Source organism: Nilaparvata lugens, chromosome 12 (assembly GCF_014356525.2).
Source record: "Nilaparvata lugens isolate BPH chromosome 12, ASM1435652v1, whole genome shotgun sequence".
NCBI classification, from domain to species: Eukaryota; Metazoa; Arthropoda; class Insecta; order Hemiptera; family Delphacidae; genus Nilaparvata; species Nilaparvata lugens.
The window spans coordinates 9,701,923-9,727,623 of NC_052515.1; the positions used below are offsets into that span (position 1 = coordinate 9,701,923).

Below are 25,701 nucleotides of genomic sequence, written 5' to 3' on the forward strand. Positions count from 1 at the left end.
GACATAGAAAAATTGCATTGTACAAGACAACACTCTCTTCAGTGCAAAGCACGGGTTACTTGCTAGTCATCATGAAAGTAAAAATAACACATTACTAGTAGAAAAGACAACATGCGTTTTTATCCATTTCTTTCTGATTACTCATGTATTTTCTGTGCAGGAACGCTACCACGCCCTATCCGAGAAACTGCAGGACGAGCGCAAGAAGCAACAGGAACACGTGGAGAAGATCCAGGCCCACCTGCAGCAGGAAAAGGACTCGTGGTTCCTGTCGCGGTCGGCCAAAACGGCCAAGAACGAAATGATCACGCAATTCCTGCAGCTGTGTCTGTTCCCGCGCTGCATATTCACCATGACCGACGCTGTCTACTGTGCTAAGTTTGTGCACATTCTGCACAGTCTCAAGACGGCCAACTTCTCCACGCTGCTCTGCTATGATCGGCTCTTCTGTGATATCACCTATTCCATCACCTCGTGCACTGAGAACGAGGCTAATCGTTATGGCAGGTTAGTATGAGTTTGATTCACTTTACAGATGTAAATAAATTAGAGATTGCATTCATTAAAATATTGAATTTTTTATCAAAGTGACATACCTTACAAATCATAATACACCATATTTATTTAATCATCACTAACAGTCGGTCCCGGCTGGCTAAAAAGCAGTCTTTAGATCATGTCAGAGGGCCTGAAATTGATCAGTTGAAACCTGAAAACTCTGACACCAGACCTGAGCCAGCCAGGTCGCTCGATATTATTATCACGAACATGATCTTATAATCATAATCATGATTGGGATTCATAATAATATGATCGAGAGAGGACAACAGGCAGAGATCAAAACTTTCTCTTCGCATTTGATCAATGTAAGTTTGAAAATTTATTATTTTTAGAAAAATGAATTGCTAATGAATATTTATAATAAATATTGAACCAGAATCAAAAGTTAATTATATAGCAGAGGACCTCCTTCTCCACCTACTCCTCCACCTCCTCCTCTGTTGTTTTCTTCTTCTTCTTTTTCTTCTTCTTTTTATTCTTTTCTTCATTTTCTCCATCTTCTTCTTCTTCTCAATCTTTTTGTTCTTCTCCTTCTTCTGCCATGTCGTCTTTTGTTTTTCTTAGTTTTCTTCTTTTTCCTCTTCTCCTCTCGTTGTCTTCTCCTTCCTCCTAGTTCTTATTTTTCTTCATCCTCTTCTCCTCCCGTTGTCTTCTTTACCATCCTCCTCTTCTTCTTCAATGTCTTGTTCTTGTTCTTCTCCTTCTTTAATCTATTCTCCTTGTTCTTTCTCCTCTCCTCCTCCCGTTGTCTTCTTCCCCTTCTCTTCTTCTTCTTCTTCTTCTTCTTCAATACGTTGTTCTTGTTCTTCTTCTCCTTCAATTTCTTCTCGTTCTTTTTCCTCTCTTCCTCCCGTTGTCTTCTACTTTCTCCCTCTCAATAAAGTACTCAATCAATCAATCAATCTTCTTCTTGTTCTTCTTCTTCATCCTCCTCCATGTCTTCTCCTTCTTCATCCTCCTCCATGTCTTCTCCTTCTTCATCCTCCATGTCTTCTCCTTATTCATCTTCATCTTCTCCTCCTCCTGTAGTTTTCTCATTTTTCCTTCTCCAACTTTTCTTCATCCTATTCTTCTTCGTCTTCATAATTGGTTGTGTTGTTGCTGTTGTGTTGGTAGGTTTTTGTGCGCGATGCTGGAGACTGTGATGCGGTGGCACTCTGAGAAGCAGATCTTCGACGAGGAGTGCGCCTTCTACCCGGGCTTTGTCACCAAGTTTAGGGTGAGCAACCAGTACTCAGAGGCCAACGACCACGTCAACTACGAGAACTACCGACATGTCTGTCACAAGTGGCACTACAAAATCACCAAGGTACGTTCAATATTACCATAGAGAAACGATAGCATACGTAGATATCCCATGGTATAGGGCGTTTATGTCGCAACTTTTACTGTTATCTCAAGCCTATAGTCCACGTAGTTCTTTCCCGTGAAGGTTTATGACGCTGGTAGTCTCTCATATTGTGCCGTTCTTACACTCCTACCCGGTCAAAACAGTAAAAATCGACAATAATCGGCTTGAGATAACAGTAAAGTTGCGACATAAACGCCCTATACCATGGGATATCTACTTACGCTATTGTTTCTCTATGATATTACCATAAACAAAAGATAGTCGTATGTGTCGGAACATACTAGATGCATATACAGAGTGAGTCATATGTATGGGAACCCTTCAATAAGTTGAAGACTGTTTTAGATATAATACTGTAACTTTCAGGATAAGTTATTGCTAGAATACTCCACCTTTTGACGTACAACTTAATTTCAACCCCTTATAAGGGAGTGACTTAGGGGTTGTAACTCGAATATTTTAAATGTAAACACCCATTGTATGGTGCATCATTTTAAAGACCTTTTTAAAACAAGAAAGATGACATCAATAAAAATGTTCTATGATATTTGTATCCAAAATGGCGGCTGATTGAAGTTTAAATTACTTGAAATTAAATTACAGACTATAGAATTATTCATATAATCAATCAGCTGACAAGTGAATTATTCATTGCATGCACTACACAGATGTCTATTTCTATTAGGTAGGGTTTCAATGTTTTTTATGATGCGTGCCCATCAGTATCAATATTCTCACATTTGAAAAGCAAATTTAATAGGTGATTGAAAATAAAATGAAAGATGATTAAAAAATGAACGAAATAATGCTGAAGAAATTTTAATATTATTGATAAAAAAAAATAGTTGAGAAATATTTTTATCAGATGTAAAGATTATCACGGAACTGGATAAATTATCATATGGGATACAAATTCAAACGTGAACTGAGGTAATTAACATAAGTGAATTGTTGATCTTGGAAAAAACAAATAACAGTTTTTAAGAGTAAATTATGATTCAACTGTGAATTGTGATTGAATTGAATCAACTAGAACAGGTGACTTCAGATACTTGTGGATGAGAAAACTGCGTGAGGTCTACTGTTCACAGAACTACTAGTAAAATATGTGAATGCTCGCTTACATTAGTTGTGACAATATTCAAGTCGCATTTTATAAATTATTTGTAATTTTAGGCAATGTGCACATGTCTGGAGTCGAAAGACTACGTGCAGATTCGCAACGCACTGATCATCCTGATCAAGATCCTGCCGCACTACCCGATGCTGACCAAGCTGTCGCAGTTCATAGAACGGCGCATCGACAAGGTGAAGGAGGAGGAGAAGAGTGAACGCCAGGACCTGTACACGTTGGCCACCAGCTACAGCGGCCAGCTCAAGGCCCGCGCACCTCACATGCTCAGGGAGAACGACTTCCATCATGTCGGCGAGCGGGTCAGTTCATAATCCACCCATCAAAAGGACTATAGTGAGGTCCACGTTATAATGGCAGTGTACGATTGACTATACTGTTGCTGTCCTTTTCTATCATACAACAAAACAGATAGCGCTATCTCTCTCTAGCTTTGCAATGTTGTCTGTTTGCCAAATTATTTTATTTTTACTTTTGACAGTGACTGTACAAAAGTAAACAAACCATTCTCAGCCGCCATTTTCCTTCTTCATTCTATCAAAATACTTTAGTACACGAGTCGTATAATTGATTTAAAATGTATTTTTGAAACAATGAAATAATTTTTAGATATTACCGTATAATAAACACAAATTAAAATACCTGAAATGACATTTTAAAAGTTGATAACTAATCATCCTAGACTTCATCCATGCTTCAGTTACCCTACACGTATACGTTAGACCTACTCGTACCGGTATAAATAATATTGAACGGTTATTTCAGGATTATTTCCATTGAAACTACTTATTTTAAATGGGATTTCTATTTTTCTATTATTCTTAAAAGAAATTGGAATAGAATATCAACCAAATAACTTAATTTCTGTTGTTTTGAAATTCAGATTGGTGTATCACAGATTTTTAAATTAACCGCCATTTCAGGTTTGTATAAAATTAAAATTCTTATCTCAGTTATGAAAGCAAATTTCTGAATCAAATTATGAAAAAAGTATATTTTCTTGATTAATTTGACATTTGAATTGATTATTTTATCAAGGAAATGATAATTATTATTAGATCAAATTTAATGGGATGAATTGAGTAACAGCTGTGTACACTCAGTGGCAAAATGGAGAGACTTGGCAGCGTTTTTCTCCTGTCTTCCTTCACTGCCATTATTACGTGGACCTCACTATAGGGTTCAAAAAGTGTAGTATATATATACAGGGTGTTTCAGAAGTAGTGTCGAGAATTTTAGGGTATTGTACCTGGATGCTAGGAGACTACAAATGTCATATTTGAAGTGTCCAAAACTCAGCGGTTATCCTTATAGCTGCCATTTTGTTTTTTTCACTTAAAAATTTTTATCTCAAGAACGAAATGTTGTATTGATCTGAAATTTGGCATGAATATTTATGCTATAAAGACTCAACTATGAAAAATAAAAAAAAAATTTTCGTTGAAATTTTTCAAAATGGCGGCCATTTTAAATTTTTGATGGCGAATATCTCGAAAACCGTCCATTTTACAGAAAATTTACAAGAGACAAAAAAGTTAGCAAATTTTTTCACGATTCCAATGATATCTAATTTATTAAGATTGGTCGAAGAATAACAGAGAAATTAATTTTTTTCGTACTGCATGCATGACCACTTTTCACCATTTAAAGATCAATATTAATTTTTTAATTCCAGATGTATTTAAGATGAAGCTTTGAAACTCGGTATGGCTCCATATGGGCAAACAGATGATTTCACAATGGTTTTCAGATGATAATGTTTGTCTTGTAAAAGTATTGTTGTTTCATTAAAAGTAAAGAACCAGATGTAGTGCTTCCTATTTCTTAGTCTCACGTTTCCTAGGTCTTATTTCTATCTTAAATTTCCAGTTTCAATATTTTCTTACGTTGCTTCTACACAAATATTCAATTATTGTAATGGAATTTAGTTCGCTGGAGTACACCGATATTCACTTCATGTATGGAGCAGCTCTTGGCAATGCGACCGAAGCAAGAAGAATGTATGCAGCTGCATTTCCAAACCGCCGTCTCCCTTCCGACAAGGTGTTCACAAGAACTCACAATCGGCTGAGAGAAGTTGGTTCATTTGAACGGAACAGGGTAATTGCTGGTAGGCCTCGAGCAGTTCGAAATGTTGCTTTTGAAGAGGAAGTATTGCAGAAATTCGATTTCAATCCTAGAACGAGTACGAGAGCAGTTGCAAAGCAAATCAATTCAAGTGCTTCTTCTGTGTGGCGTGTACTAAACAAGGAAAGACTTCACCCCTTCCGCTTTCAAAAAGTTCACTCATTGGTTGAACGCGACTATGAGCCAAGAGTAAACTGTGCCCGTTGGTTTCTTCAGCAAGACATTATCCAACCAAATTTTCTAGAAAATGTGTTATTTACCGATGAGTCCAGCTTTACAAGAGAAGGAATCTTCAACTCTCGCAACAGTCACGTCTGGGCCTTAGACAATCCTCATGAGGTCAAAGTGCGTGGTTATCAGCATAGATTTTCGCTGAATGTTTGGGCGGGTATCTTAGGTAATCGCGTGATTGGACCATACATTCTTCCTAATCGTCTGAATTCTCCCACGTACATTACTTTTTTAAGAGACATACTACCAGAACTTTTGGAAGATGTGCCTCTTGCAAACAGATATAATATTTGGTTTCAACATGATGGTGCCCCTGCTCATTTCGGAAATGTTGTTACGGACTTTCTGAACATGACCTATCGTCAGCGGTGGATTGGGCGGGGTGGACCAGTACCGTGGCCCGCACGTTCACCTGACCTCAACCCTTTAGATTTTTTTTTCTGGGGCCATATGAAAGACCTTGTTTACAGCACGCCAGTAGAAAACGAAGAAGACCTTGTGGCAAGAGTGGTTGCTGCAGCAGGTGCCATTCAAGATGATGAAAATGCTTTTATAGCAGTTCGACGGTCCATGATTGAAAGGTGCAGACTGTGTTATCAAGTTGAAGGACGGCATTTTGAGCAATTGCTGCATTAGTATCAGTGAACCGATTTGAGTGAAATTAATATTTTTCAATGTAAAATAAAATTTGGAGGAAAGTTATTCTTGTATATTTCTGTAATAAGAACGGTTTTCATGAAATTATAAAAAAAATTAATATTGATCTTTAAATGGTGAAAAGTGGTCATGCATGCAGTACGAAAAAAATTAATTTCTCTGTTATTCTTCGACCAATCTTGATAAATTAGGTATCATTGGAATTGTGAAAAAATTTGCTAACTTTTTTGTCTCTTGTAAATTTTCTGTAAAATGGACGGTTTTCGAGATATTCGCCATCAAAAATTTAAAATGGCCGCCATTTTGAAAAATTTCAACGAAAAATTTTTTTTTTATTTTTTATAGTTGAGTCTTTATAGCATAAATATTCATGCCAAATTTCAGATCAATACAACATTTCGTTCTTGAGATAAAAATTTTTAAGTGAAAAAAACAAAATGGCAGCTATAAGGATAACCGCTGAGTTTTGGACACTTCAAATATGACATTTGTAGTCTCCTAGCATCCAGGTACAATACCCTAAAATTCTCGACACTACTTCTGAAACACCCTGTATATCTGTGGAAATTGATACCATAAATGAAGAATTTGTTTCGAGATTATTAAACGGTTATAAGATCAAAAAGTTCCGAAATTTAATAATCTTTTGTTGGTAAGTAATTTAATGCTGTTAGGTAGTGGGAGTGATTAGTGAAGGAAAGATTATCGGACCTCTCTGTCTTCCAGTGAGAGCCGTGTAAAAGTTTTTTGTGTATAATCTCTCGGACTATAGGAGACTTTGAATTCCGAAGGCGGGTTCTACAGGTTAGAATTGCTAACTATGTCGAGGAACGTTGCATCTATAGTCCTAGAGATTATACACGAGAGACTTTTACACGGTTCTCACTCGAAGACAGAGAGGCCACATGCTCTTTCCTTCACTATTTCATCACTGCCACTACCTAACAGCATTCTCCCTACTTTTGTGTCAGCATCCAATTGTGCGCAGCATGCTTACTCCACTGCTCCACCACTCTGTCCATGCTACAAACTGTGCAACGAGAAACTGGTTTCCCCTCTTCATATTAAAAGTAATATCTTTCGGACTATAACTCAGTCAATATAGACATGAAATGGGGTGTGTGTATGCTTACAATTTATATTGTAGTTTTGATTTTTTAATACATTCATTTTGTATTGTTCTAATACATAAGAGAAGTCCAGAACCAATTTTTTCATGCAAAATTTATTTGTGCTAGATACAGGGTGGCCTTAAACTATGCATTTAAATGGAGCAATCGGAAGATATAAAAACTAAAATTTATCAAAATTGATTTTTTTTATTTCCAATTTTCAGAAAAATTGTAACTCAGTACTCAAGATGGAGAGTTTCGAATGATTTTATTTCATCTAGAATTTTATAATATAAAAGAAGGTGAGAGCGAATTTTTCTGACCGATTGCTGGATTTGTCGGAAATAGCTGAAAATTGGAATATACGAGGTTTTGGGCCACTCTGTATCTAGCTTGAGGAAACTCTGCATGGATAAATTGGTTCTAGTTTTTTTTCTTATGTCTCCAAACAGTATCATATTAGCCTTTCTCTTATTTTTTTAATATTACAATATTGAAAAATCAGAACTACAATATGAATTGCAAGCACCAATGTAGTGGTAGTGGCTGATATAATATTTCATCACAATATAATGCTCCCTTGAATCTTGGATCATCATAATGATTGTTAATGTAACTAATAATTATTATTATTCCATGAAAAAGTACAAATCATCGATTCATATTCCCTCAATTTTGTTCCAAACTTATCTAAAATATTACTCTGATTATTACAACTGCAAAATTTAGCCTGGATAATGTGACATAATTGACCACTTTTTTGTTTGCTTCAGGTTGCTAAAAGTCAGGACGGCTCAACGAGCTCAGATCATAACGCCTCACAGAATTCCTCTTCCAAGCAAGTCAATGGTGAAGTCAAATCAGGTATTTATATAACTTACAATGTGTTAAAATAAAAACCTCTTTCATTGCATTTGATAAGATTCCCTCTCTTTTCAAAAATCTTTTGTTTACTAGACTATTAATTACCTATATAAACATTTTTTTGAATATGCATTTTTTAAAGCCATCTATTTCTTTAAACAAGAAAATACGCTTTATAGATGATTTATTTCCAATGTCTAGATTTAAAGTCCCCAAGGATTTATAGTTAGTTTCTTTTTTGGTCCTGCAAAATTATTTCTTTAATATGTGAATATTTTTCTATTTTAGTTATAAAATAATGTGAAATATTTATTCTAAGTTTCAAATTCAAATTCAAATTTATTTCCACAAAGTAGGTACAAACATTCAACCATAAAACACAAATGCAATTCACCACAATCAATTCAAATGAATAACATTCCTTACTAAAAAATAATAAATTGAACAATAATAGCATTAATTCTTCCTCTTCTTCTACTTTTTCTTCTTCTTTCCCTCCTTCCCCTCTTCTTCTTACAAGTCCTTCCTAATATTCCTAACTAGTAAGAGTTATAATGCACAATCAAACTGAATGGATTGAGGATTATCATTACATTTATGTTTGGTTTTGAAGCATCTAAATTTGGAAAATATACTTTGTGAAAATAATTAAGGACTGAAAATTTCGTGAACAACTACTAGACCTAACCTATTTCGGACTATGTGTAACGTTATCTAAATTTGGGAGGAGAATAGCACAAGGTTACCTTATTTTTTTCTCTATCATTTTGATGGTGTACTTATTGTATGAATCAATCAATCAATCAATATATAAAGAACAACTATTGTGGTAGTTATCCATATTGAATAAAAATACTAGATATTGTCCAAGTACAGACTCGTTAAAAATCGAGATACCGTTTTCGGTTGTTACACCATTATCAATCCGTGGTAAACTGAGACTTATTTTTGATAAACCAAGACCTTGGAATATTATAGTTTACCAGATATTGATGATGGTGTAACAACCGAAACCGGTATCTCGATTCTTTACTAATCTGTGGTTCAACAATATTTAGTCTTTTTATTTAGTGTGGTCGTAATTATAACGTTTTGTTTTCAATAGAAACTGTAACTTACTGTTTTGTAAAACTTTGCTTGTCTTGTAAGCTACACTTCAGTTGAGTTTAGAAAGCAATTAATATTGGGAGAATTAATTATCACATTACAAAATGTATTTCCTTTTTTAAAAACTGCCCGTCTATTTAAAAAATCCAGACAATTTGAGAATAAATTACTATAAAAAATAGTCAATAATTGGGTGACTTCCCTTAACCTAGAGGGGCAGGAAGGTATTTTAGTATCACCTTACTCTTTCCGATGATTGAACCATTTTTGGCTAATAATTGTACATTGCCTAAACATTGAAATTGAGTAACGAATGTGTGAATGAGTGCGCTTGTTGGATATGAGTCTTCTTGCTCCTTTGTCAAAAATGCAAGTTTCAACGATTATTGTATCTTTTTTGACGATTTTATTTTGTTCGTCAATCTCACCGTGCTTCCCACTTCTTTCCTGATTTGGTTTATTATATTTGCTTAATAATAATACCTCTCTCCAGTTTCATTTTTGTTTTATTTGTTACTCTAGTCTATTCTCTCTTGAACAATTTTTTTATTGTATTTAGTTTTATTTTTCATAGCTATAAATAGTTTAATTTAAGATAATTTATATTGATGCTACTAGACAACTCGCTCCTCTCTCACAGGTATGTGCCCGTAAAGGTGCGTACGCGCACCGAACATGAGCAATTCACTTTTAATCAGCTGACTATATCTGTATTTTTACAGAAACGGTATAAGATATAGATATAAAAAGCTTGGCATCAGCTGATAAAAAGTGAATTGCTCATGTTCACGGCGCGTAAATCTGTACGCACCCTTAGAGGAGCCTCCAATGAAATGTATTTTTTTACATGCAAATATAGTTGTATTGTTAATCTTTTTTGAAGAATAAAGATTCTATTACCAATTCGCACCTTTAGAGGAGCCTCCAATGAAATGTATTTTTTTACATGCAAATATAGTTGTATTGTTAATCTTTTTTGAAGAATAAAGATTCTATTACCAATTCTTCCATGTTTCTTTATAAGTTGATGAAAGATACACAGTACAAAAAATATGATATTTCATTGTTATCTGTTAATTTTAAATCTTTCGGTTTCATCACCATTCTTACTAGAATTGATATTTTTAGTTGCTGACTATCAATTTTTTTCCTATTTCAGAAAAAGAAAAGACTGTATCAAACAGTGACAAGCCAATTAAGACAGAGAAAGATGTAGTTGTGGTAAAAGAGAAGAGACAATTGGTGAGAATGGGTGCTGGGGGTGACACAGCCAATAGCAGTTCCAATAGAACTACTGAAAATTCTTCTATTTCGTAAGTTTCATCTAGTTTTTAATACTAAGTTTTCCATGACGAAACACTATATAATAACTATCTTGTAGTATAGAGTAGAGAGAAATAATGCACGGAGTATGCTTAGTTTTTCTCTTCCGGTCAGTATTATTAAAATTGAAAATAATAAATAAATGAAATATAGACACTGAGAATCTATGTAAATATTTAGAAACAGTCTCTATTTGCGATGAAATGAGGAGTGCATTTCACTCCTGAGGACTTTTTTATGATGAAATGAAGAATGCATTTCACTCCTGATGACTTTGTTATGATGAAATGAGGAATGCATTTTACTTCTGAGGACTTTGTTATGATGAAATGAGGAATGCATTTCACTCCTGAGGCCTTTTTTATGATTGAATGAGGAATGCATTTCACTCCTGAGGAGGAGCTTTTACCAGGGTCAGAGTGTCAGGCTGATGAAGCTCCTCCTAAGGAGTGAAATGTATTATCTATTCTTCTATTGATCCAATGACAAAAATTATTTTTTATAATAATTTGGTGTAGGATCAACAGGAAAAGCCCAAAACTGTTCCTCCCCCGAATTTTGATTCATTAAAATATTCCAGAAAATAGGTTATGTTTTCTCCACTTTATAGAAATTTGTCTAATTTTCACTTGAAACAATTTTCCTCATTTCATCATAAGAAGTAAGTGCTTTTTTAAATATTAATAAAGATACACATTGTCTACACTACAACATAGTTTCTAATATTATTTATGATATGATACTGAAGCAACTAAAGATTGCTTCGAAAGAGGTGAACCATTGTGCTTAATAAGTATTCATTTATTTAAAGTAGGCCAAACATTGATGATCTCCCATAGTTTTCTTTTGTAATTTTTTATCAAACAAATTATACTTACTGCGGAGGCCACTTGTACCCCAGTCGGTACTTAGCCTCATCAACTAAGCCTCTCCAAAAGTTTCGGTCACCCGCGTCCTCCTCTTTTAGGCCCATCCTCCTCATATCTTTCCGGACCTGGTCCCACCATCTAGTATTTGGCCTTCCAGCTGGTCTCCTTTCTCTAGGATTATTCCTCAGTACACTATCAAACAAACTATGAGTTTAGTAATTTGTAGAGCTCGATTTGCGAACTAATTATCAAATCATTCGTTAAATACTCAATAAAGTTGGTAATACTAGAGTAATTTTGGTAAGGAATTTTATATTTTTGTTTTTAGATCGTCCAAAGAGAAGTCTGAAAAATCTTCGAAAGATAAGGATCACAGTGAACAGAAAGAGCATAAAGCATCAAAAAGAGAGGAGAAACGTGAGGAGAGCGAGAAACGTAGTAAAGAGAAGAAGGAGGAGAGGTGTTCGAGAGAGTCGAGGGAGGAGAGGATGTATCGGGTGAGATTTATTTACTTTATTTTTGTAATTTTCAATCCTTACTAGTCGTTTTAGTAATTTTTGTTTGTCATGAGGTTGAAAAAACGAAGCTCACTTTTGAAGGTCAAATATATGCACAATATCTCAAAAAAGTGTCTCTTGTACTACCAAGCTACTCTACAAACTAAAAAAATAGCTATATTTTATTGTGTAAACTTATTCTCTGAATAATTCAGTTCTAAAATGAAATGTTCAGTCATTCAAATTCGAAATGTTATCTTCAATTAATCAAATACACTTATTTTATCAATGACGTTTTTTTCGTCTGGTTTGACTTCTTTCAAGTTTTTTCTCGTATTCATCTATGGATAGTATTTTATTTCAAGATGAACATTTATTTGTAAAAGCACAATATATAATCAATGATTGGGAGATAATCAACAGATAAACCCAAATTCAAACTGCTTGTCTCCCTAATTTTGATACTTTGATTACAGTGTAAATTAGCCTATGTCAACTCTTAGTATTTAATTTAACAATTGTTAGGCTGGCCACTAACGGTAGGACATGCATGATACACATTTCAGCATACATTGTGTCATCACAGCGAAATAATGCTTCCAGCAAAATCTTTTGAGGTCAAGTTTTTGTGTCTCCGAATTTTTGTTCATTATTCTTCGCTGCTCTATTTGAGGTTAAATTATTCTATTATCATCATTTCTAATTTTCCAGTGGGTTATTTGTTGTTTATTTTGTGTTAGAAGCCTCTTACTGATGCAGTACATGAATGATGAACATATGTGTGTGTAAACATGATACATTAATTTATTATTATTATTATTATTATTATTATTATTATTATTATTATTATTATTATTATTATTATTATTATTATTATTATTATTATTATTATTATTATTATTATTATTATTATTATTATTATTATTAGTCGTAGAGATCCCGAAGTGGAAGACGCTGAGTGAAATCATGATCATCGATTTTTATTAGACTTGGCAGTTTTCTTGTTCGCCCACCAGCTTTTCATTCTCTGAGAAAATGCAGCTTTTCTTTCTTCACTCTCTTGTGCCAACTCTTGGTGCTTTTATCTCTGGAATAATTTCCCATTTGTTCACTTTTGTTTTGAAATTATTTCTATTTTTAATTTCATCATCAGTGATTCCTGCCAAAACTAGATCTTTCTTAACATTCCTAATCCATTCTCCTCCATAGGCAAGCGAAGCTACATATTTTACTATTTTTTTGTGATTCTATGGTCAGGGAGCCTCATGATATGACCATAGAATTTTAGACGTCTTTTTCTCATGTCTGTTACAATATTTGAATGTTGCTCAACTGTGCTATTTTTCTGTAATCTAAAACCATTCTCAGTTAATCTCGGACCTAGAATTTTTCTTATTATTTTCCTTTCTTCTTTCTTCAAATTTTCTAGATCAGCTTTCCTGTTGAGATTTAGGGTCTCACTGGCATATAGCATTGATGGCTTTATCACTGTATTATAATGTCTAATTTTAGTGTGAAGAGACAAGCATTTATTATTATTGTTATTTATTAATTCATATTCAAATACAATTCAGGCCTACATGCAGGCCTACCGTTAGTGGCCAGCCTTAGGCGGATTTCACACCAAAGCTGGGCCGGGCCGAGCCGAGCCGAGCGCCATCTGCCTGCGTTCGCACTAAAGTCGATTGCCGATTTGCATTGTAGACATTTTTTAGTTGGAAATAGAAAATGCTGCGCAACTCACTACGTGGGAAGATCGAACTAAACTGAAAGAAGGCAGAATCCGCTTGGCCGAAAAAGCTCGAGTCGGCCGTCAAGCCGACTGCACAAATCCGCTCGGCTCGGCCCAGCACCGCTCGGCATCACCCGGCGTTGATTTGAATGCTCCCGACTAAATCCTGCATAGTTAGCGCGCAAGCGGATTCCGCTCGGCTCGGCCCAGCTTGATGTGAAACCCCACTTAGATGATGATGATAATAATAATCTTGTATTTGAAGAAATATTAAACTGTGGAATTTGATTGATTTGCAGGAAGAGAGAGACCGTGACTGGGAGAAAGACCGCGGCGAGTCAACAATGCCACTCAGCAAAGACGAGACCATGCGAGGTGGTGGTGGGGGAAGCGGCGGTGGTAGTGGAGGGGGAAGCAGCAGCTACTACAGTGGCGCTGTGACGTCATCGGGTGGTGGCAACTCTACGAACTACTATAGTGGCGCTGTGACGTCATCGGGTGGAGGTGGCAACTCTACGAACTACTACTCGGAGGCAACAGCTGATCGCGACCGCGCGGGAGATTTGAGTTCTGTCTCGAACAGCAGTTCGGGGTCGCTGAGAGGCACTGTCGATAACACACCACCTCCCGCAAGGCGGAGCTCGGAGCCTGATCATGACAGAGGTTAGTCACAGTTTTATTGTGAGATTCTTCATATTTTTCTTTCTTCATTCTTTTTCTGTATCTTCCTGGGTTATAGCAGAAAACAGAACTGCAGAATAATTATATAGTGTTAAATATAGTATATAGTGTGAGTGAAGCTCTACGATTGGCTATTAGCTGTGAATGTTGACCAATGAAGGTTGATCTCTTCGGTCATTAGCCGAGACTAGACACGCCCAATTATTTTTATGAGAATTATCAAACACTAACAAATGAAAAGAAACTTAGTAACTAACTAAACCAAATGGGTAAGCTTACTAATATTACTTACTGTTATTATTAGCCATTTGTTCTTGTTGGTTACTAAATTTCTCTTCATTAGTTGCAGTTTAACGACTCTCATGGCCATGTTTAGAATACTTGAGTGTGTCCAGTCTCGGCCAATCACAGTAGAGCTTCATCTATCAACAGATAATGACCAAACGTAGGTCTTCACCCACAGTACATATTTCTGCAATTTTTTTAGAACATGTTGCTGGAGCTCAATGCTTCTTTTTCCAGTCACGCCAAAAACTATTGTATTTCAATGATTATATTTATTTGTAAAAAATTTTCTTGTATTTTGCAATAAATTCATTAAAAAAAGTTAAAAAAGAACTTATTGAACTTATTATATTGCTGCTCAATGTTTGAAAACAGTAACATTTCAGTTTACTTGAGATTGATGTTTTTAGTAAACATTTAGTTTACTAGAAATTGATGCTTCTAGTAAACGTTTAGTCTACTAGAGATTCATAATGCTCTGTAACAATAGAAACTAGTATCTCAAATTCAAATTCATTTATTTGCCTTATAAGTAATTACATGCAAATTGATTTGTTTATAACTATCGTTTTCATTCAATATGTGGGTTGAGTGTAAGAGAGGGCCGATTGCGCCCTAACTTCGCCATCCTAGGTCAGAAATAAAGTCAGTCATTCTGTTCTATGTCTACCATAACGCCGCTGGTCTTTCAATTAAGGTTAGTTTGTTATGCAGTACTTTTCAATTGTAACAGTTTGATTTTATTGTATTTGTTTGTAATCGTTTGTAATTGTGTTTGTTTCAGAAGTGAAGCGACGTAAGGTGGAAGGAGGTGGCAGTAGCTCATCGAAGGTAAGCATCATCGACGTCTGCTGACTCAATCTGCTGACGTCTGCTGTCATCTGCTCGTTTCTACATCCTACAGCTACTTTACTTCGGCACTCTGTTATCATCTGTTACCTTCTAGAGCAAAGTTTATTAAATTTACACTATGAACAGAGAGGTTGTGCGATTTCTCGCAAAGTTATAATAAGAGAGAAGAAGAACGGATACAACATCAGTAGAAGTTGGAGGTGGGGGAGCAGACGACGACAGAGGAGAGCAGAAGGAGGAGGAGATGATGATGTGGATGATGATAATAATGATGATGATGATGAGGGGTGGAGGAAGAAAAGGAAAATGAAAAATGAACAACATAAAATTATTTCAAGGAGGATAAGAAAACAATGAAATGAAAACTAAAAAAGGGGAGATTTTTCTAGAGAAAAGAAGAGAGGAGACGCTTTATTTGTTCGATGGTATTGCTTCTATTACTGGGGAGAAAATGATCTTCTACGGTAGAGGAAGATGTGTAAATGAATGCGAAAACCAAGAAAGCTAAGCAGTTCGAGTGCAGAAGGAGGAGAAAGAGAAGAATGAGGAGGAGGAGTTGGAACAGAAGAAGAAGAAGAAGAATAGAAGACTGGAGAGGCAACAGAGGTACTACTGATGAGAAGATTGAGGAGGAGGAGGAGAAGAAATGGATTGAAATGAAGTTGAAATATTGAGTAGAAAAGAATTGCCAACGATGTAGAAGATGATTGAGAAGACGATACTAATGAAACTAATGAAGAAGTAAAGGTGACTACCTCGTCAAAGCGTTGAAGGTACATGAGGAGAAAAAGGTCAAAAGAAGATATTGGACTAGATTTTGATACAAGGAATGATAATAGCAAAGAAGAAGATGGGTGGAGAGTATATATTTAAGAATTCCCAGCTACTTGTGAATTGGTTTTTGAAAATCCTTCTTGATAAACCAAGGAGTTGAAAAATGAAGAATGGGAGAAGAATATAAAAAAAGAGAAGAATCATTTCGTCCAGGAGAAGGGACAAATCACGAAAAAGGTGTAGATCAACGTGGAGTTTCTTGAATAAACTTGTTACTTTTCCATCTTCAACGAAGGAGCACATGAAGAAATCCAAAAAGTAGTATAGAACAATTATTAAAAAGAAGGTGGTTATTAAATGGTAGCCTATATTAATACGAGGCAAGTGTTTGAACCAAGAAGGTAAAGGATATTGAAGAAGAAGTAAAGAGAATGTAAAGAAAGAGGAGAAAGGAAATTTTCGCTCTGTTCACTACAGGACGTCTATTTACTATAATATCGCTCTATTTACTATAGGAAGCCGACTACGTCGAAGTAGTTAAAACTTCGATCTGTGATATAATATCCTCGTCAATTTTTTCATGCAATATGCAAATCGAGGTTACCGTCAAATAGTGAAATATAGGTTCCAAAGAACTGTGAAAGACTGATGTCTAAAACTAGTGAAAACTTCGGATTAGAAGACTATTCTTTCTTGAAATTAGTGAAAAACTTATTTCTTCAAAGACTGATGATGATGATTTAGTAAAATCAGTGAAAAACTTGAACTAAAGACTGCAAAATAAGTTCAAAAACTTTGGACCAAGGGTCAAAGACTGTAAATAGTTAATATTCATATAAATCTGTGATAAATTTCTATTCTATTATCAGTTTAATTCGATACTTGGAAGTTCTTCGATATTTTGTTATTAGAAAAGAAGGTTTTGTTTTGTTTATCGAGTATTATAATAATATTATTTCTACCACCTTATATAGTTAGGTAACCTACGATAAAAGGATAATGCAATAATATACGTGTTCTATGGTAGAATGTTGATGTAGTATTTCTACGGAATTTGTTTTTATAATGAGGTTATTATGAAGAGATCTGAGTTATGTTGATGTTTGAAAAGATTGATTTTGTTGGTGTTGGAAGAAATTGGTATTTTTTGATTAAATATTATTATTACAGACTTGAATGGTTCATGTATCATGAATCAACCATGACGCTATGTATACGGGACCATTATTCAGTCAACAGTATGATTTTATGGTATTTGTTCCTACAATAATTGAGTATTATTTACAATGAATGAAAACTTGATGGAATATTACAAAGTCATTCCTGTTTTTGCTGTGTCGAGGATACAGATATTTAGAAACAGATGGAATGAAAATGTAGAATACAAAAAAGTGTATGAATACGATGGGAAAAGAGTAAAAAGCATAGACATCCAGAAGAGATGAAAACTGCCGAAACTGAAAATGAAACAACTGAATTGACAAACAATTTTGAAAATGAAACGATCTATAATTGATTTTATTAATTGAGAAATTGAAGGAACAAAAATAACAGTATCTATAAATGTGGAAGGAGATACGTAGGAAACAATTAAAAACATAGGAGACAATGAGATATATAAGTATTGGAGAAAATACAGGACCAAACTACCTAAAGAAAACTATTGAAATGAGTGAATTAGCCTGATTATAGTTTTCTACAAATTAAAACAATTTCCTTTATTGATTATCTTCATCGAAAATAACATAAAGTCTTAGGTGCAGTAATACGTATCGACGGGACGGTCATCGACATGAAACTGAATTTAAAACATCAATATTTGAAACGTCCATTGTCGTCATCTTTACTTGGAAATTTCCAAAAAAGTGTCTTCCGAACGTCAAGGATTCCAAGTTTGATTTCTACATGCAACTCTACTAAAGTATGAAGTACTTATAGTATTTTGTTGACTACTAACATGGAAATTTCCAAAAAACTGTCTTCCAAACGTCAAGGATTCCAAGTTTGTTTTCTACATGCAACTCTACTAAAGTATGAAGTACTTCAAGTATTTTGTTGACTACTAACTTATCAACGGGTTTCAAAATTGAAAACAAACTACGTTTGAATCTTCAAGCTACGAGTCGTCCAATGTCAGCTTTAATCAGGAAAATTCCAGAAAAAGTGTCTTCCCAAGGTCAAGTAGTACCGATGACCTTGGAATCGTTTTGGGAAATTCCAAAATACGAGTCTTCCCAACGTCAGGGAGTCTGTGTCTCTGGATCACTGGACTTCATTCTGGGCCTTCTTCATATTGGAGGTCTTCCTTTCCGTCTCAACTTCAATAAAACTCTGTCGTCTTCTAAGGGCGCTCGTTCTGAGCTGTTCTGTGAGTATTTTCAAAATATTGAATTAAATCTGATGATCTTGAATGTTACAATTTGTCTCATAATATTTTAACATTATCAGGTCACGTGATGTTATATCGGATAGTTCCTAAATAAAAATGCGATACCAGATTTTACAGGTTGAGAAATACCCCTCTATCAAATCCCCTTTTTTAACGTTTTCCTTTTTGCAAATTCCTTGATATTAGCGTGACACTACATATTCTATAGTTAGAGAAGTAGCTGGGAATTTGGTGGAGAAATATTCCTTCAACAGATCTCATGATTAAAAAATTATTGTTTCAAATACTCCAATATTAACGTTACATTTATAGATTTATTCATTATTTATTTATTTATTAGATTGGTAGGTAGGGAAATAGCTGGGAAAGAATTGTAATATTTGAAAATCGGCCATCAGAGATAGTAGTCATTTGTAGCCTATTGCAATCTGTGAAACTGACAACGTTTAACCCTGTTCGTTTAACATAAAAATGGTATTTTCTATTGTTTCAACTTGAATTTGATGAAACTCAAAATATTTCTTTATGAGAAATTGCAATTTTTATGAATGTACTGACTTCGGCAAATAAATTCCATTAATTGATTTAAATAGATGTGATAACAAAGTTTAACTCTGAAATTGTCAACCTCGAATTAGTACAATTAAAAATATTCAGCCCGTTGTTTATCTGACTTTTTATATGTGAATTTCTATGAGAGACTTATGAGTTAGGTTGAGTTAGTTGGGTTTATTCTGTAATATTTTAAATTTCTTATCATTTTTATACTTTAGTGCATTTATATTTCTCGTCATCCAGGTTAGTTATGACTTATGAAGTTGGTTTAATATATATGTTTGTACAAAAATGTTGTCGTTAGAAGATTAGTTTCAGAGACTCTCATCTCAGTGATATAGTGAGACTCAAAATGAACATATAAAAGGAGAAATCCATTAAAAAACGAGTTGGTACATTATGGAGTCGAGGAATCTATCATGAAACATACAAGAAAGGATCTGTGGAAAATAATCTGGATGGGACTAAGCAACCAGCGTTGGAATATTGAGGTAATAAAACATTTCATATGACAATTTTATGTGTCATTTATAAATTTTTTTATTATTAAGAGTTGAATAAATTTTCAGATAATTAATATGTTCTACATAAAATATATATTCAATTCTCATATTATATCTCTTGTCGAATTCTTTGTTAATTATTTTATTAATACAAATGATTCCATTTGAAGAAAATTTACTAGCAGAAAACGTTTTTATGTCATTTTTGAAGTTCTCAAGCTCGAGAACTTTTTAATTCTAAATAAATCATTAATGTTTGATGGTATGTAGTAGTTTATGGTGAGGCTGAGGCTGGAATATAAGAAGTACTGAGCTCCAGTCCTGAAAGGAAAGTTGATGTATAAAGTATAATAAAATAAAGTAAGAATGAAATAAGTGCTTCAACTTCATTGATATCTAAATTTGCTGCAAACTAGTATAGCTATTTGAACTGCTGTGTCATTCTGTCTAATCCATCTGAAAATGTATTGTTGAATATAAAAGTGTATTGCATTCTGATATAATAACCTATTATATTAAGCGAGCAATTTCTGTATATTTATATCTGGTTATTTATGTTCAACGGATCTCGAAAACGGCTCTAACGATTTTCACGAAATTTGGAACATAGTAGGTTTATGATAGAAAAATTCGATTGCACTAGGTCTCATCCTTGAGAAAACTCGCTGAACGACATTAAAAGGATAATTCATCCTTGGCTGAAACAGCTGAGACTTTCATCTTCTGTGGATAGTAAAAAGTGAGCGAGTGATTCTGTGGAAAATCAAAATATTGCATCCCCGAAATTCATAAGCTGACGTATAGCCAGCTGTAAAATACAAACACGACAATTTCAGAGAATTGTGTTCTGATTGTCAATAAATAAAAATAACGAGCGAAGCTCGTTGCCCCGATATTTACTGTAAATCGGATAATGTAATGTATAAAATGCTATGATAAAGTGTCTTTTTGAATATAGGCTTATATTGCAATCTGATAATATAAACTAATAAACGTTGTTATTATGCACAGGATATTTTGCAAAATTGGAATCATTGTTAGCCAATTTCATTTTTGATATTTATATTGAGATTCACTTCAAATTATCAGCATTACTTATATGCAAAATCAATGCTTCCCATTCAGCCAATGCAGACAATTTAAAGTGAATCAATAACATGAACCAATCAGAACGATTGGTTCCTGATGCGTACTTGGCTAAGTTCGTTTTTGAGATAAATACGGCACTCAGTGTCTTTCAACTCGGAAATATGTATTTCTAAAAGAACTAATTGATATTCTTTCTTTTTCAGGTTGGGAAATACTGTGATATTGATACAAAAAGAAGATGTTATAATAAAGTCTCAAGATGAACTCTCATGCAACCTGAAGTGAACAAAATGATGGAGATTATTCTACATCTACAATATTTCGAAAAACTTGATTGGAGAAATATAAAGTTACCAACGAACTCTGCTCATTCTTCAGCCAACTTATGATGTCACCTGATGTTCTGGAAACCAAAAGATTATGAAAACTCCATTTGTTCGATGAATTTTGGTGTCTCAAGCCCTCAACGAAGTATACGAAGTGATAAAATCGAATTAATACCTTCAAAGAATGGTTAACATTATCTACGAATTGCAGTTCTTCAGATTTTACCAGCTCAGCGATATTTTACACCTTCGAATAATTCTAGTGATTCATCCACCGATTTTGAGCTTCGTAAATTCAACTAACAAATTTCATAAGTGATTACATTCTTCGCAAATTCAGTTTGCTACACAATTTCAAAGGAAAACTCTCTATAATGTAGAGCAGCTCCACATGTTTGTATACATGACGGATCATGACCAATAATTCATGTCCTCAAACACAATTCATCTGAGTAATTTACAATAATAATGATTGGATAAATTTTCATTGAACTGATAGCCCTTCCAGTGCTCCGATGTGAGAAACTGTTATCGTAATTACAAGTGTGTATAAAAGACTAGAACTGTTTTCGTCGGATTTATTATTTATTCTAAATAAAATATTTCAATTACCTACTATTCGAACTGTCCAAGTTGGAAAATATTTCCCCAGACTTTTGTTTTCCATCGATCTTCGAACTTGTGTTCAACAATTTTCCAATATCGATTATATTTGCGACAAAACTGTTGAATTTATGGGAGTATTGATTTGGTTGATTTTACTTCCGAGATTACTACTAACTTGTAGAAGAAATTTTAAAAAGTTCAATTTTTCAAAGATGTTGAATATGGATGTAATGATTTTCGTCTTGAACGACAGATTCACAGATTAAGAATAGTTGGAATACTAGTGGGTAAAAATGCTGTTCAAACTACGAATTACATACATGAAAATTGGAGAAAATTATCATAAAATTGGAGATTGGGATCGAGAGTTGGTTTGTAATGTATTGACTCCTTGGAAGAAGTTGATCATGTTTGAGCATATTTCAACTACTAATCGGTTGAATTCATCATGCAGAAGTTGATCATGAATGGAAAAAATTGAAAATCGTGTGGATTTAGTCAACGAAACGTCAAGAAAACTACGTCATCCTCTGGGATCGATTTAAACTATCATTCGTATTTATTAAAACTGAGATTAAAACTACCTTCCTTCAGCTTGAGGACTTCTTCTCAAAGTTTGTGATGAAATTACAGCGCTGGAATCTGACATCAATTGAAATAGAATGCCTACTAAATAATAAAATCGGAACTACTGGTGTCTATTTCAATTAAATACAATTCTCAACCAGTGTAGCAGTGTATTGGTATTTGGTAAAAGGTTTGATGGTGAATTGATTTTATCGTTAATTTTAATCAATAACGAACTTATCTAGGTTTGCTGTACATCGTTCTACTTTTTCATATCAAGCTAGGGTTTTCTGTCAAATATAAGAGTAAATTTTATTGAACTTTTGAATTTTCCATTGATATTCTTTAGTTTTTCAAAACTTTATTATTTTGTGAAGAGAATGAATGTTTTTTGGAATTATTTCATTGTACATTTATCAAATATATATAAAATAATGAAAACACTTCACTTATATGGGCTACTTTTGAACAAATTAATTAAAACAACATAAAAATCTTGTAGTACCCTTTATTAACTAGTTGAACTATTTTAAAGTTTTAAAAAATAAAGGGTACTACAATATTTTTATATTGTTTTTATTAATAAAATAATAGGCCTAAATATTATATTACTTAAAATCGTGCTGTTAAATTCCTGAGTTTATTGATAGATAAATAGATTTTAAATACTGAAGTACTAAAAAATGTAATTTGTTTTGTAAAATTTGTTACATATCTTATAGTGAGATTCACTTAATAAAGTCAATGGATATGATAGGACGTCAAAGTTGCCAAGTTTCATATTTCTACCGTCTGCTATAGTAGATTCAAGTCATCCCGGTTATGCCTGATGTAATATTAATTGAAGAATTGAATTTCTCTATCCTTTACGAACTGCCATACGAAATAGTCTGTAAGTCGTCATTTCAGTGTTGGAACTTAATGTAATATTAATTGTTGATGCCTGTTAATAGTGATCAATTATATCTTATCTAATAATTATTATTAAACAAAAATTAGCATTAAATGCTGTAAATCACCCCGAAGGATCCTGCTACTTCTTCCACTAGCTGTTTACCCTATTGTCAATATTTGCAGTTGCAGAAGTCTTCGGGGTGATTTTCAACATTTAATGCGAATTTTCGTTTAATAAAAATTATTGATTCACTATCATTTGAATGAATGCAATATCTCAGTAATTTCCATCTATATATTATTTATTGAGAAAATATAGTTTTCCATGATTTAATAATAAATTTTCATAACTGAGATAAAATATCTTGGTAGGTAGGTAGTTCATTATATTTATTCGTAGTCTACAAACGATTCGGAACGGTGCGGAACTAGAAATGTATGAGAGACATCTGGTTTGTCTTATGATAGACAAGGATAGCAAACTAATAGTAATAATCAGGCGCTTACATTAACGTGAATCTCATTGTTATAGTCTTATAGGGTTTAATTACCTCAATATTACACAAAGTTAGATTTGGCGACACGTTTATTAGAAAGATGGGCAGTTTTTAGAGTCATGTTGTTTTCAAAGTCATGTAGAGACTTGAATACAAATTTTTGTGAGAAGGCAATTTTTAGAGTAATGTTGTTTGCAAAGTCATGTAGAGACTTAATACAATATATTATATTTTTACAATTTATTATGAGTAGAATACAATTAGACAAGAATACAATTTATTGTGAGTAGGCAAATTTTAGAGTCATGTTGTTTGCAAAGTCATGTAGAGACTTGAATAATTTTTTTTGTGGTTGTAAAATGGAAAAATGTTCTTGATAAGCTATTTCTTTCTGTTACAGTCTTCGAAACACGAAGAAAAACTGGTGATGATGGAAAGCGGTTCAAAGAGCAGTTCGGATAAATTGGACAAAAAGGAAAGAAGAGAGAAGTCGAAAAAATCGCTGCTAAAATCGTCGTTGCGCTCTGCGGATGAAGCCAACTCCAAAGAACTGAGAAAAGAGAAGAAGATTGGCAGAAAACGGGTGAGTGGAGTGTTGCCATCTGTTGAAAATTGTACTAATTACACTAAGCATTACCTTGAGTAGCCTCTACATAGGATTACCAACTGTTGCGAAATAACACTAGAGCCGAAAAAGTTTTGTAAAATGGTGTTACAAAACTTTTGTAACACCAAACTTTTGTAACTTTTGTAACTTTTAAACTTTTGTAACAGTGTTGCAAAATGTTGGTAATTATCCTAGGTAGTTTATGAGCCCAAACACAACAAGGATACCAACTGTTGCTGAAATCTACCAAACTAAAAATGTTAGTAGTTAATAAAACCAAGTGCCATTTGCACAGTGTAGGTTAAAACTAAATTTCATCTTAAACTGGAATAAATCAAGTCTCGTTCGTTATAGATATCGGGGCATCGAGCTTCGCTCGTTATTTTTATTTATTGTTAAACAACACAATTCTCTAAAATGATCGTGATTATATTTTACAGCTGGCTATACGTCAGCTTATGAATTTCGGGGATGCGATATTTTGATTTTCCATAGAATCACTCGTTCACTTTTTACTATCCATAGACGACGAAAGTCTCAGCTGTTTCAGCCAAGGATGAATTATCCTTTTATTGTCGTTCAGCAAGTTTTCCCAAGGATGAGACCTAGTGCAATCAAATTTTTATATCATAAACCTACTATGTTCCAAATTTCGTGAAAATCGTTAGAACTGTTTTCGAAATCCGTTGAACATAAATAACCAGATATAAAAATATAAACAGACAAACAGAAATTGCTCGCTTAATATAATAGGATGTGGCTCATTTTGTGTTCAAGCAACAAGCTGATTAAATTCACTGTGAGCTTTGACTGTGCAAACGGCCCGAAGACTAAACAATAAGCTTACCATATCAGTCCATACAAAAAGCCACTACGTGTTGGGGACTTGACAATATTGAATCCTTCTTACTGAAAACAATCATAATCCCTGAAAGGAGACTTCAATATTTGATGTCAACTTCTCTCTATTGAAAATTTTTTTCTTGTTCACCAAGAACTCGTTACTTATCTAATTTGAGCGATTAATTTTACCATAAATCTCATGTCAAATAGGCCTACTACATATGATTTTCAACTGTCAACTTCTATATGTTTTTCTAACAATATTATTGTTAGCAGTATTTCTATTATTATTTAATTGGTAATCATGGAAAATTAATTTGAGATTTATTGTAGCAGGAAAGAGCAGATGAGGCAGCCATACTTGCTGCTGAACAGAAACGTAGGAAAGAGGAAGAGAAAGGTAAAATATATTTATCAAAACATAATTAATTGATTATTTCTGATACTAATAATTATTTATAGTTTATAAAATCATGAATCAAAGATAATTCATCATCATTAATAATTGACAACGTTGTTACCACTTCTGAATTGGATTCACTGGATTCAAAGTTTTTCAAATAATGAAAACCACTTATTAGTAGATTGTTAAATGATTTACAAGTCTAGATGACAATAATTTATTAGTCTTCCTGTAATTCAATATGGATAATAATTCGCCAATATACCC

The 25,701-nt window shown here is 33.8% G+C and overlaps 1 protein-coding gene and 1 long non-coding RNA gene across 6 annotated transcripts in view; both read left to right on the top strand.

The window, feature by feature from the left end:
• LOC111044412 (THO complex subunit 2) overlaps positions 1-25,701 on the top strand; it is a 49,294-nt gene that overhangs the window by 19,007 nt on the left and 4,586 nt on the right. For 3 of the 5 annotated variants that reach the window (XM_039438876.1, XM_039438879.1, XM_039438880.1), the window contains 10 exons: positions 161-507; positions 1,678-1,870; positions 3,089-3,346; positions 7,945-8,035; positions 10,302-10,455; positions 11,663-11,831; positions 13,863-14,226; positions 15,314-15,360; positions 23,982-24,164; positions 25,365-25,431. In XM_039438876.1, coding sequence (XP_039294810.1) covers positions 161-507; positions 1,678-1,870; positions 3,089-3,346; positions 7,945-8,035; positions 10,302-10,455; positions 11,663-11,831; positions 13,863-14,226; positions 15,314-15,360; positions 23,982-24,164; positions 25,365-25,431 — 1,873 coding nt within the window. The remainder of the gene's footprint in view (positions 1-160; positions 508-1,677; positions 1,871-3,088; positions 3,347-7,944; positions 8,036-10,301; positions 10,456-11,662; positions 11,832-13,862; positions 14,227-15,313; positions 15,361-23,981; positions 24,165-25,364; positions 25,432-25,701) is intronic. The other 2 variants (XM_039438877.1, XM_039438878.1) reach the window with 2 other exon arrangements.
• Positions 18,530-21,909, top strand: LOC120353816. The gene is made up of 2 exons (XR_005572624.1): positions 18,530-19,590; positions 20,895-21,909. It is a non-coding gene; the product is annotated as an uncharacterized LOC120353816 (long non-coding RNA).